This window comes from Odocoileus virginianus, unplaced genomic scaffold (genome assembly GCF_023699985.2).
Source record: "Odocoileus virginianus isolate 20LAN1187 ecotype Illinois unplaced genomic scaffold, Ovbor_1.2 Unplaced_Contig_8, whole genome shotgun sequence".
Classification (NCBI taxonomy): Eukaryota; Metazoa; Chordata; class Mammalia; order Artiodactyla; family Cervidae; genus Odocoileus; species Odocoileus virginianus.
The window spans coordinates 2,139,535-2,153,503 of record NW_027224325.1 but is presented as its reverse complement, the minus strand read 5'-3'; the positions used below and the strand labels follow the sequence as shown (position 1 = coordinate 2,153,503).

General features: G+C 36.3%; 1 protein-coding gene across 13 annotated transcripts in view; it reads right to left on the bottom strand.

Moving 5' to 3' along the window:
* ST7L (suppression of tumorigenicity 7 like) overlaps positions 1-13,969 on the bottom strand; it is a 141,236-nt gene that overhangs the window by 96,706 nt on the left and 30,561 nt on the right. For all 13 annotated transcript variants that reach the window (XM_070463900.1, XM_070463897.1, XM_070463901.1 and 10 more), the window contains 5 exons: positions 7,289-7,443; positions 5,677-5,774; positions 5,180-5,294; positions 2,601-2,673; positions 1,581-1,683 (listed from right to left, as the gene is read on the bottom strand). In XM_070463900.1, the coding sequence (XP_070320001.1) occupies positions 1,581-1,683; positions 2,601-2,673; positions 5,180-5,294; positions 5,677-5,774; positions 7,289-7,443 (544 nt within the window). The remainder of the gene's footprint in view (positions 1-1,580; positions 1,684-2,600; positions 2,674-5,179; positions 5,295-5,676; positions 5,775-7,288; positions 7,444-13,969) is intronic.

Here is a 13,969-nt window from a genome sequence, read left to right as displayed (position 1 = left end):
TTACCAACAAAGGTCCATCTAGTCAAAGCTATGGTTTTTCCAGTAGTCATGTATGGATGTGAGAGTTGGACTATAAAGAAAGCTGAGCGCTGAAGAATTGATGCTTTTGAACTGTGGTGTTGGAGAAGATTCTTGAGAGTCCCTTGGACTGCAAGGAGATCCAACCAGTCCATCCTAAAGGAAATCAGTCCTGAATATTCATTGGAAGGACTGATGCTGAAGCTGAAACTCCAATACTTTGGCCACCTGATGCGAAGAACTGACTCATTTGAAAAGACCCCGACGCTGGGAAAGATTGAAGGCAGGAGGGAAAGGGGATGACAGAGGACAAGATGGTTGCATGGCATCACTGACTCGATGGACATGAGTTTGAGTAAATTACGGGAGCTGGCGATGGACGGGGAGGCCTGGTGTGCTGCAGTCCATAGGGTCACAAAGAGATGGACACAACTGAGCGACTGAACTGAACTGAATTGAACCTCAATACACGATAAAAAGTTAAAATAAAGAAAAAAGAACAGTTGTTGCCTTTAGGCAGGAGAGAAGAAGCTGTAATTGGAAAAGGGTAGGTGGGTTTCTGGGGAATCACAATGTTGTTTCTTGACTTCAGTGGTAGTTACCACTTATTTGCTTTGTAATAAATCATTAAGATGCACATTCTGTTTTTTTACACTTTGCTTTTTATGTATTACAATTTATACCAAAATTTTTATTTAAATTTATGGAACCAGTTTCACTTAATGAGAGAATGGCATAAATATTGTTGACTTTCATTCTTAGATTTCAGTAGTATTCTTGACTCTGTCTTTATTTACTCTAAACAGACTTACAACTCATATTTCTTGGAGATTATCTTTTAGAGGTTAATCCTTTAATATTTGCTAGCTTCCAAATTCCACTAACACATTATCCTGGAATCTACAATTACATTTTTAAATAAAATCATATTCTTGAATATGCTATACTTCCTAATTCGGAACATGGTTTTTAAAACCCAAAATTTCACCTTGAGTGATAACACACATAGATTAACCAATAATCTATATGTTTGCAAGGTGTACAAAATAAAGACAAATGAGATGAGTACAGTTTCGTCTGGGACTAAGTAAACATCAATTCAGCAATTTTCCGGAAACTTCCACATCTGTTTCCTAACACTGATTATTTTAATCTATTTGTCTTCAGTTTTTGTCTACCTAGGCCTCATTTAAAACCCAGGCATCTGCCTAGATGTAAAAAGCTTTTAAAGTAACAGGAAATCTGATTTAATGATCTGAAATATGAATGATCTTTCATAGGGCCAAGTCATTTTATTTCTTCTCTGTAACTATAGTAAAAGGAACAGCTAAGTGAACATATCTCAAATTTTATTTTGACAGCAATTATAAACCCTATAGTGAAGTACTGCTCCTATCCACCTTTCTAAATACTTTTAAACATCCCCTTTAAGGCAAACATCAAAATATAGCAGACTAAAACAATTCTGCCTCAAATTATGGAGACCCAAAATTTGGTCTATACACTGTTATGAATCTGATTAACTTAAATAAAAGTAGTATTTTCATCATAAAATTTCTTACTTTTGGAACATGAGGATTAAATTCCACAGCTCTATGAATTGCTTCCACAGCATTAATTTCTGCTGTGCTTAACCCTCTTCTGGAGGCTGTTTCTGGAGAGAATCTATAAGAACAGAACAAAATGAATAAATAAATATTTAAATACATAAATATTTTAATTAATTAATTAAGGTCATCTAGCCCCTGAATCAGAGGTTTCTGGTGATGGCAAAAGTCAAAGTCAAATAGCTACTACACTTTGGTTCAACATATAAAAGAAGGCAGCGTAAGAGATAGAAATCTTCAAGTTAAGGTGAAGAAAGCCTTCAGAAGTCCATCAGAGTCACACTTTGGGCAAAGTAATGAAATAAGAAATGCTACACAGGGACATCTAGAAGATCTCATGAAAGTATTACATTCTTAGCAAATATTCATGGAGAGGAAAAAGTCTGTGAACATTTCATTCTAATTCACATTAAGGCATAGTAATCTAAGGTGAAAGAAACCATTTGCCATTTGGTTGGTTCCTGAGTATCTTACCTGTGGAATAAAGAGAAATTCATTAATGGCAGCCAAAAATACAAGGAAATCACAATAATTCAGAATTATAATCTCAGAACAGATTAACATGAAACCTATTTCCCTTCCATACAACCTTATCATTATTACCATCACAGCTACTATGTACTGAATATACTTTCTACCTAGTAATGCTTTGGGCATTTAACACACATAATCTTTACACAACCATCCTATAGTATTATTCTTATTTTATAGATGAGGAAGAAACTCAAAGTGATTAACTTGACCAAAGTTCCACAGCTGGTATGTTGTAGACTTTGAATTTGCACCGAAGTTTACTTAGCTCTAAAAACCTTGCTGTTTCCACAGTTATAGATAGTAAGAATCTTCAAAGCCCTGTAAGCTAAGGGTTATTCAGCAGGAAGTCGGGGGAAAAAAGCATTTTTAAAGTCAGTGAATGAAAAACATAATGTTGATTTTAGCAGTCTTTCTAAACTTGTAGTTTTCATAACTACTTACTTATCTGAAACAGTCCTTGTCTTCAATAGTGCTGCTGTATAACAGATGGCTGCTGACTTTGGAAGGCTTATATCTATAATAATAATTTTTAATTTAGGTAAGAAACACAAAAATATCTTAAGAATTTTTAGTAAGAATATTCATAGTTCAATTCAACAGATATATTGATAATAAAGCAGTAAAAACACATGGACATGAAATTGGAAGACCTGAGTTTGAAATCTTGATTCTATTATTTACCAACTATATATCCTTGAAGTAGCCACAACTTCTTTAACCTCAGTTTTCTCAAAATAGAGAAATGATAATTTTCTAGTAGAGATGTCTGTGAAAGTCCTCACACAATGTTAGAAAGTACTCAACAAATATTTATAATAGGCTGCTTGCTGCTGCTGCTAAGTTGCATCAGTTGTGTCCGACTCTGTGTGACCCCATAGATGGCAGCCCACCAGGCTCCTCTGTCCCTGGGATTCTCCAGGCAAGAATACTGGAGTGGGTTGCCATTTCCTTCTCCAATGCATGCATGCATGCTAAGTTGCTTCAGTCGTGTCCAACTCTGTGCAACCCCATGGACAGCAGCCCACCAGGCTCCTCTGTCCACGGGATTCTCCAGGCAAGAATATGGAGTGGGTTGCCATTTCCTTCTCCAAATAAGGCTGCTTACAATAATACCATCCAGGGAAAAGGGCACTGTATAGATAGAACTACATAAAACCTCCACCTATTCACAGAGAAAAACTAAGATTAAAAAAAAATTAATAGTAGTTGAATCTAAGTGATATAACCATGGGTGATTTTCATTTTCTTCTTCCTATGTTTTTGCATTTTCTACATTTTAAGTGATACTCTTTTATAAAATAAAAAGAAATTGAGAACTATAATGAAATTATCTTAAAGAATGCCCCATATAATGTTATCAGGAGAGTAAGACTACAGGACTTTCTTTCCAGACTCCAGAGTGATACTAGCAAATGGAGAACTAAAGAAGTAAACTTGCTTTTAACTTTTTCAGGACTCTAGAAGAGTAAAAACTGGGGACTCATAAAAATAACTGAAAACACAGAGGCATATCCAAGTTGCTAGTTTTATTTTATTTTTAATGAATAAGTCCTTTCTGATTTTTCATATTCAGTCCTTAAGCTTGTTCATCATACGTATCATAAGCAGGCTATACATCTGATAAGTAACATATGGAAAGAATTTCTCACAAATTTCTCCATGAGCCTATACTACTCTAAAGCACTTCCTAAGAATTCCAGATGTTTAAAAGAAATAAACTTCTCCTTCCAAGTGTAATACATTTCAAACTTTCTAAGTCACGGGGATTCCTAAGCTAATGGGTTGGAGCTTACAACAGGACAGTGTGAATAAGTGACTTATATGTGTTCTGATATAGTAAAAGATATGACAAGAAATATTACGCTAGCTAGGATGTTCTCAGTTTCAGGTTAAAAGCCGATGCCTCACTCAGAATGAGGAGAAAGACTCTGCTTCTTAAAAATGATCTCAACTCCATTTGTGATAAACTGGCACTGTTACAGTGCAATAATAAAAACAGCCCATATATAATGACTTTTTACTTTGGGGAGACTAGTACAGAAATCGAATACCTAAATTTAAGTTCAGGCTTGCCACTTAACCTTACCCAATTACTTCGCCTTCTTCAACTCCAGTTTCCTTATTTATTAACTGGAAATAGTAAAAAACTTGTCTTACCATCTCTCAAGATTGTTGTAAGCATCAGATAAGATAATAAATTATATTTTGTAACTAAAAAGCATTGTAAAATGTTGTTCTGAGTTAACTCTTATATATACTGCTAAGCAACTTCTGTTAGCCTTCCCCATCACTCCAAAAGAAATGAAGTGTATAGCACTCCATACTTTTCCAATTACCTCACCTAACATACTATGCTTCAGTATAACTATTATTCATTTGTCTGTATGTTCTACCAAACTGCAAATCCTATAAGAGTTAAGCCCATGTATTTTTGTTTCCCACTGTATTCCAAGTGCCTCACACAGGCACTAAAACAAATGAATATACTTTGACAGAAGGAAAATTTATCCTTGCAGACTTTCGCTATCAAAAGTATTGATAAAGAAGATACTTAGGGGCTTCCCTGATGGTCGAGTGGTTAAGGATCTGCCTTGCAATTTAAGGGGACGTGGGTTCAACCCCTGGCCAGGGAACTAAGATTCCACATGCTAAGAAGCAACTAAACCTGTGCAGCACAACTACTGAGCCCTCAGACCACAGCTGGAGAGTCTGTGCACTGCAGCAAAAGACGGGCGTGATGCAACAAAGACCCCTCATGCAGCCACTAAGACCTGACAGAGCCAAATAAACAAATATTTACAAAAAGAAGAAGATACTTAACAGCAACTTGTGTCCACAGATTCTAAATACTGACTGGAAAGAATGCAAAGAGAAAGTCAAAATACTAGAGTAGGATACCATTTGTGACCACTTTATATTGAAAAAAAAAAAAAAAAACCACTTTAACTATGCTATCAACTAAGAGGGGCTTCCCTGGTAGCTCAGCTGGTAAAGAATCAACTAAGAGAACTATCACTCACCATCATATTTTGCTAGAACTGCTTGGACATCTGCATAGGCTTGTAATTCTAAAAGTGATTCTAGGAGATTTTCATGGATGTTCAACATGGTAAGAGGAGGAAATTCTTTCATTAACTGTATATTAAAAGGAAAAAAAGATTAAAATGATAGCAAATGAACTCAATACAGAAGTATAAATTCTTTATTAAAACTTTGGAGACTCAACCTCTAAGAAATTTGTGTATATTAAGTATCTTGTTACAAAACTATCAACTAAAAAAAAAGATTCTGGGGAATTCCCTAGTGGTCCAGTGGTTGGCGCTTTCTCTGCCAGGGCCTGAGGTTTGATCCCTGGTTGGGGAGCTAAGATGCAACAAGCCATATCGTACCACCAATAAATAAATGTTACAAAATAAAAAGCCACAGAGTGATTTTGCATTAACTTAACCAGCAACTTAAAACATATTTTCAGTTTTGAAAGAATAAAGATAAAGGTTAAGTCATCAAATTTACTTACATCTCTCATTATTTTTACTGCCTCTCTTATTCTTCCCAATTTTCTTGCACACATTGCCAGTCTTCTTTTAATATACACCAGTACATTGGTATCTCTCCCTATTTAAAAAAAACAACAAATGACCCAAAACTATCACTTTTATATTATGACCAGCTATTTCATTAATATATTTATCTATCAATTTTATTAGCCTAGAAGGCAAATAATTTTATACACCCTGGAAGGTTCAATTAAAATTAAATTGTGTCAGAATGGAAGAATATTAATAATTGTTGCATTTGGGTAATGAACAATGAATGAAAGTTAATTATATTGCTCTATTTTAATAGCTGTTTGGTGAAGTTTTTTATATTAAAAGCTTAAAAAATATATATGTATATATATACATATACGATTACTTTTGATTCTAAGTAATCTGAGTACAGCATATATAAAGTAACTTGTGTACACTAGGCAAGTAGATATTACTATTAAAATAAAAGACATACATTAATAGGTAGAAATAACATGAATCTATTAAATTTCTGTATTAACAATCTACTATTTTAATATCATCTATTATCTTAACTGACAAAAGATATTCAAAACAAAATTTATATACTAGTGTAAATTTATGCTCAAGGGAAAAACTACTTCTAGAAAGGGCTAACAAATATTTCTGAACCTAACCCATAACTAAATTTGAGATTATACAAGGACAAATGGCATGACTTTTTTACAGATGTAGTTTCATTAGTTCCAGACTACAAGATTATATATTCCCACAGTTGTGTGTTATAACAACATGCATTAATGAAACATCCTATATACATCAATATTTAGTTTAGAGAGAAAACATTATCCAAATTTTAATTTCCACAAACAAAAGATTTAGAACTTAACTCCCAGCAGATAATGCATTATATAAACATACTTCAATTTATTGCCCGTTCTCTGCCAAAATCATGAAATTAAACCCTCTGGCCACGCAATATAGCAGGAAGCAACAACATTACAGATCCTAACATCTTTGGTAAAACTGTCTCAATCACAACTGGGAGAGTATGCCTAAGAGTGGAAAGAAAGGATGTCAGTTGCTATGGCCCGTATGATCCCAAACATACTGTAGAGAAAAAAACCACCAAAGAAAGAGTCAATACCAAGTGTAAGTCTGGTTTTTGTGCTAAAGGGCCACTCCCTGGCACTACATGAAGATATTTTTACAGCCTGAAGAGCAAACCAAATGATACATATACCTCTACTACTGCTTGGGTAAGGGTGGATAAAAGTAACAGCTGTTTATCATTACTAGAAGGTTCTCTTGAATCTTGAATATTTTTGAGTTGTGTTTCTCCAATGACCAGCCCAATTCTTGCGTGAAATAAATTACTGTTAAGTTTCAGAGCAGCATATCTCTCAATAACCAGAGCAGATCTATTCTCTTCCACAAACATTCTCTAGCTAATACACATTTCTGTCTTGCTGACTTGAACAGATTTATTATATCTCATGAAGAGCAGCTAACTTTTAAGTATTAAGCTTTTTAAAATTTATTGTTGTTCTGTGTTTTACACATAAAAGAGGCAACTGCAGGAACGAAAAGACAGGTGAAAATTAGTTCATATTCACTTACTCAGTTGAGCTTCATGCTGAGGACTTTGGTGCTGGCACTGTTGTGACCGCCTATAAATTGTTTCTCCTGCCTTGAGTGCCTGCTTAAATAACCTTTCAGCATCGACAATAGTTGTTGCTTCTTCCTCAGCCAGTAGAACATATGCAGTGGCACAGCTTTAAAGAAAGCAAGCAAGGCGATTTTAAGTAAAATGGTAAAGCAAGTAGTTTCTTTGGGGTCTGTCTATTTACATAACATTTCCCTATCTTTACCTAAACTTTCTGTAATAGGGAAGAACATTTTTTATTCTATTACAAATTAATCACTAAAGGGATGTTGCCTATAAACTTAAATTATACATAATAATCCAACTCTCAGAACTCTGCCTCCCAGGTAATGAGCATTATGCTAAAAGACTTTTATTTAGCTCATAGGAAACATCTTGGCCAGACCCACCTGGGAGGAAGAAATTAACACACTCCTCCAGAGGTGGAAGGGAACCTTGTTTGACTTCACTTCTTCCCCTTTTAGTATAAAAGAAGATTGAATTATAACTTAGGCAAGAGAGTTCTTTGTAAGCATAAATGCACCATCTTCTTGATTTTCTGGCTTTCAGAATAAAGCTGTTATTCCTTGCCCCAACAACTCATTGCTCAATTATTGGCCTGTCATATGGCAAGCACTCACTACAAGGTCGAACTTGGTAACAAATTTTGGTTATTCATAAACACTTTCTATTTTTCGTTTTTGTTCTATTACTGTTGTTATACCCCTCTTGTGAAGGGGTATCAAATTGTGTTTTTCATTTTTATTTCTCTTATGATGAGTGGTATTGAGCACCTTTTTTATGTACTTTTTGGTCATTCATATATCTTCCTTGAAAAAATGTCAATTCAAATCCTTTGCCCATTTTTAATTGGGTTGTCTTTGTTACTGAGTTATAAGAGTTCTTTCTATGTTCTAAATACTAGGCCCTTATCAAATATGACCTGCAAATATTTTCTCTCAACCTGTGGGTTGCATTTTCACTTTTTTGACAATATCCTTTGACTGCACAAAAACTTTTAATTTTGATGAAATCTAATTTATCTAACCATCCCCAAGAAAAAGAAATGCAAAGGCAAAACAGCTGTCTGAGGAAGCATTACAATTAGCTGAGAAAAGAAGAGAAGTGAAAGACAAAGGAGAAAAGGAAAGATATACCCATTTGAATGCAGAGTTCCAAATAATATAGCAAGGAGAGATAAGAAAGCCTTCCTCAGTGATCAATGCAAAGAAATAGAGGAAAACAATAGAATGGGAAAGACTAGAGATCTCTTCAAGAAAATTAGAGATATTAAGGGAACATTTCATGCAAAGATGGGCACAATAAAGGACAGAAATGTATGGACCTAACAGAAGCAGAAGATATTAAGAAGAGGTGGCAAGAATACACAGAACTATACAAAAAAGATCTTCATGACCCAGATAACCATGATGATGTGATCACTCACCTAGAGCCAGACATCCTGGAATGTGAAGTCAAGTGGGCCTTAGGAAGCATCACTATGAACAAAGCTAGTGGAGGTGATGGAATTCCAGTTGAGCTCTTTCAAATCCTAAAAGATGATGCTGTGAAACTGCTGCACTCAATATGCCAGCAAATTTGGAAAACTCAGCAGTGGCCACAGGACCTGGAAAAGGTCAGTTTTCATTCCAATCCAAAAGAAAGGCAATGCCAAAGAATGTTCAAACTACCACACAATTGCACTCATCTCACATGCTAGCAAAGTAATGCTCAAAATTCTCCAAGTCAGGCTTCAATAATACGTGAACCATGAGCTACCAGATGTTCAAGCTGGATTTAGAAAAGGCAGAGGAACCAGAGATCAAATTGCCACCTGCTGGAAAAAGCAAGAGAATTCCAGAAAAACATCTATTTCTGCTTTATTGATTTGCCAAAGCCTTTGACTGTGTAGATCACAACAAACTGGAAAAATCCTTCTAGAGATGGAAATATCAGACCATCTGACCTGCCTCCTGAGAAGTCTGTAGGCAGGCAAGAAGCAACAGTTAGAACTGGACATGGAACAACAGACTGGTTCCAAATAGGAAAAGGAGTATGTCAAGGCTGTATATTGTCACCCTGCTTATTTAACTTATATGCAGAGTACATCATGCAAAATGCCAGGCTAGGATGAAGCACAAGCTGGAATCAAGATTGCCGGGAGAAATATCAATAACCTCAGATACACAGATGACACCACCCTTATGGCAGAAAGTGAAGAGGAACTGAAGAGCCTCCTGATGAAAGTGAAAGAAGAGAGTGAAAAAGCTGGCTTAAAACAACATTCAAAAAACTAAGATCATGACATCTGGTCCCATCACTTCATGGCAAATAGATAGGGAAACAATGGAAACAGTGAGAGACTTTATTTTCTTGGGCTCCAAAATCACTGCAAATGGTGACTGCAGCCATGAAATTAAAAGACGCTTGCTCCTTGGAAGAAAAGCTATGACCAACCTGCTGCTGCTACTGCTGCTAAGTCGCTTCAGTCGTGTCTGACTCTGTGCGATCCCATAGACGGCAGCCCACCAGGCTCCTCTGTCCCTGGGATTCTCCAGGCAAGAATACTGGAGTGGGCTGCCATTTCCTTCTCCAATGCTCAACCTAGACAGCATATTAAAAAGCAGAGACAGTACTTTACCAACAAAGGTCCATCTAGTCAAAGCTATGTTTTTCCAGTAGTCACGTATGGATGTGAGAGTTGGACTATAAAGAAAGCTGAGTGTTGAAGAATTGATGCTTTTGAACTGTGGTGTTGGAGAAGACTCTTGAGAGTCCCTTGGACTGCAAGGAGATCCAACCAGTCCATCCTAAAGGAAATCAGTCCTGAATATTCATTGGAAGGACTGATGCTGAAGCTGAAATTCCAATACTTTGGCCACCTGATGCAAAGAACTGACTCCTTGGAAAAGACCCTGATGCTGGGAAAGATTGAAGGCAGGAGGAGAAGGGGATGACAGAGGATGAGATGGTTGGATGGTATCACCAACTCAATGGACATGAGTTTGAGCAAGCTCTGGGAGCTGGTGATGGATGGGAAGCTTGGCGTGCTGCAGTCCATGGGGTCGCAAAGAGTCTGACATGACTGAGAGACTGAACTGAATTTTCCTCTTGTGGCTTGTGCTTCTGCTGTCATGTCTAAGAAACCACTGCCAAATTGATAGTGATGAACATTCTAAAAGTTTTATAGTTTTATCTTTTAAGTTTAGCTCTTTGTTTACCAATTAATTAATTGTATACAGTGTGAGGCAAGGGTCTAACTTCATACGTTTGTTATGTGGTTATCAAGCTGTTACTGTTTGTTGAAAACTATTCTTTCCCCCATTGAATGGTCTTGGAACCTTTTCAAAAATCAATTGACCATTGGGACTTCCCTGGTGGACCAGTGATTGAGCATCTCCCTTGCAGTTCAGGGGATGCAGGTTCAATCCCTGGTCAGGGAACATGAACCCCACATACTGCAGAGTCACTGAGCCTGCCTGCTGCAACAAAGATCCTGCATGCTGCAACAAAGACCTTGCATGCCACAACTAAGACCTGAGGCAGCCAAATAAATAAATTTTTTTCTTTTAAAAAAAGAGAGAACACACATTGGATTTTTTAAACAAAATCAATTGACCATAGATGTATGAGTTTATTTCTGAGCTCTCAGTTTGATTCCATTAATCTAGAAGACTATCCTTATGATTTAGTTATTGTAACTTCATAATAAGTTTTGAAATCAGGAAATGAGTCCTCCAACTTTGTTCTTTTTCAAGATTGTTTCATGTTTCATCTACTTGAAGTCTCTTGTAATTCCATATTTTTAAGATCATATTTTAAGATATTTTGTCCATTTCTGCAAAACCAGCAATTGAAATTTTGATAGAGATTGCAATGAATTTGTCCATCAACTTGACAAATACTAGCAACTTAACAATAATAAGTGTTCCAACCCATAAACATGAGATGTCTTTTCATTTATTTAGGTCTTCTTTAACCTCTTTTGATAGTACTTTGTAGTTTTCAGTGTACAAGTCTTACACTTCCTTGGTTAAATTTACTCTTAAATGCTTTAATATGTTTGATGCTACTATAAATGGAACTGTTTTCTTAATTCCTCTTCAGATTGTTCATTGCTATTGTATAAAAATACAACTGATTTTATGTTGATTTTGTTTCCTGCAACTTTTTTGAAGTCTTTTAGTAGCTCCAATAGTTCTATGGTGGATTTTTTTTTTTTAATAAAAAGTTTTATTGGAGAAAAATAGAACCACCATGTACACAGGGAAAAGAGCACAAAAATTCAACTGATACAGAACTGAAAGTCACAACTACCCAATGTTGTTTGCGATTACTTTTCAATTTCTTAAATGGCTTCCCTCAATTTTTTAAATAGCCTTGCCAATTTTTTTCAGCTGAAATAGCATCAAGTTTTCAAAAAATTAAGAGCCTCAGTGAAGGGACCAGCTTTTAAGATAACAAAGGTGACACCAAGAGTCTCCTAATAGGACCAATTCTACCAAAAAATTCCTGAAGCACATAACTACTGAGTCTGGTAGAACAGTAGCTCAGAGACCATCAGGGATTAGTTAGAACACTGACTCAGACGGTCCAGTAAGCAGACAGGGCAAACAAAAAAGCTGCATTTCCCTGTCAGATGAGATCACGTGAGAAAATCAAGGAGGTGCTAAGAAAATACAGGCAATGGCTGCTCAAAATAATTAAGAAGGCATTCTAAATACCACATATTATTAGACAACAGTGTGTAAAGTGATGCAATTAGAAAACAGGCAACTTAAAAAAAAATATGGTCACAGGTCTTTGAGAACTCAAGAAAACAATCAATAGCAAACACAAGAGCTGAAAGTCTCAGCTGAGGGTTGAAAGTGAAAGTGAAGTCACTCAGTCATATCCAACTCTTTGCGACCCCGTGGACTGTAGCCCACCAGGCTCCTCCGTCCATGGGATTCTCCAGGCAAGAATACTGGAGTGGGTTGCCATTTCCTTCTCCTATGGTGAATTTTTTAAAATTTTCTACATATAAGATCATGTCCTCTTTGAACAGAAATACAAAAGCCATTTTCCCCCTTATTACCTAAATGCATTGGTTAGCACTTCCAGTACAATGTTAAATCAAAGTGGCAAGAGCAGACATGCATATGGGCTCAGTCACATCCAACTCTTTGCAACCCCATGGACTGTAACCTGCCAAGCTCCTCTGTCCATAGAATTCTCCAGGCAAGAATACTGGAGAGGGTTGCCATTTCCTACCCCAGGGACTGTTCCCAACCCAGGGATCATCTCCTATGTCTTCTGCATTGGAAGGTAGATTCTTTACCACTGAGACACCTGGAAGCCTGGCAAGAGCAGGCATTCTTGCCTTATTCTTGATCTTAGAGGGCAAGCTTTCAGCCTTTCAGTCTTAAGTATGTAGTTAGCTATAGGTTTTTCAGAGATGTCCTTAACAGTCTGAGGAAGTTTCCTCACATGCCTTGTCTTTATAATAAAATGGTGTTGGATTTTGTCAAATACTTTTTTAGCATCAACAGAGATGACTGCATGGTTCTTGTTTATCAATGTGGTGTCTTACATTGAATGACTTTCACATATTAAACCACCCTTGCCTCCCTGACATAATCCCACTTGGTCACATAATTCTTTTGTATAATTCTTTTAATTTGCTGCTGCTGTGATAGTATTTTGTTGAAATTTTCTGCATCTTTATTAATAGTGAATGTAGTCTGTAGCTTTTGTTTCTAACGATGTCTTTCTTTGCTTTTGGTGTAAGAATAGTACTGGCCTCACAGAGTAAGTTAGGAAGACTTACATCCTCTTCTATTTCTTTGAAGAGATTAAGGATAGGTATTAATTCCTCTTTAAAAGTTTGGTAGAAATCACTGGTGAAGTAATCTAGTTCTAGGATTTCTTTGGAAGTTTTAACTGAAATCTCTTCCTTGGTTACAGGTATATCCAGATTTTCTATTTCTTCTGGAGTCAGTTTTGGTAGTTTGTGCATTTCATTTGTCCATTCCATTCAAGTTATCCAATTTGGCACACAACTGTTCATAGCATTCTCTCACAATATTTTTAATTTCTTTAAGATTAGTAGTAATGTCCCCAGTTTCACTCTTGATTTTAAGTAAGCTGAGTCTTCCCTCTTTTAACCGGTCATCTAGCTTAAAGTTTGTCAGGTCTGTTGATCTCTTTAAAAAAAAAGTTTAGTTTTATTGATTTTATTGTTTTTTATTCTCTGTTTTGTTTATATCTAATATGTATTACACTTGATCTTAGCCAAAAGGCCAAGAAGACTGGACATGGAACAACAGACTGGTTCCAAATTGGGAAAGGAGTACATCAAGGCTGTATACTGTCACCCTGCTTATTTAACTTATATGCAGAGTACATCATGCAAAATGCCAGGCTGGATGAAGCACAAGCTGGAATCAAGATTGCCAGGAGAAATATCAATAACCTCAGATAACACAGATGACACTACCCTTATGGTAGAAAGCAAAGACCTAAACAACCTCGTGATGAAAGTGAAAGAGGAGGGTGGAAAAGTTGTCTTAAAACTCAGCATTCAAAAAACTAAGATCATGACATCTGGTCCCATCACTTCATGGCAAATAATGGGGAAACAACGGAAACCAGTGAGAGACTTTATTTTCTTGGGC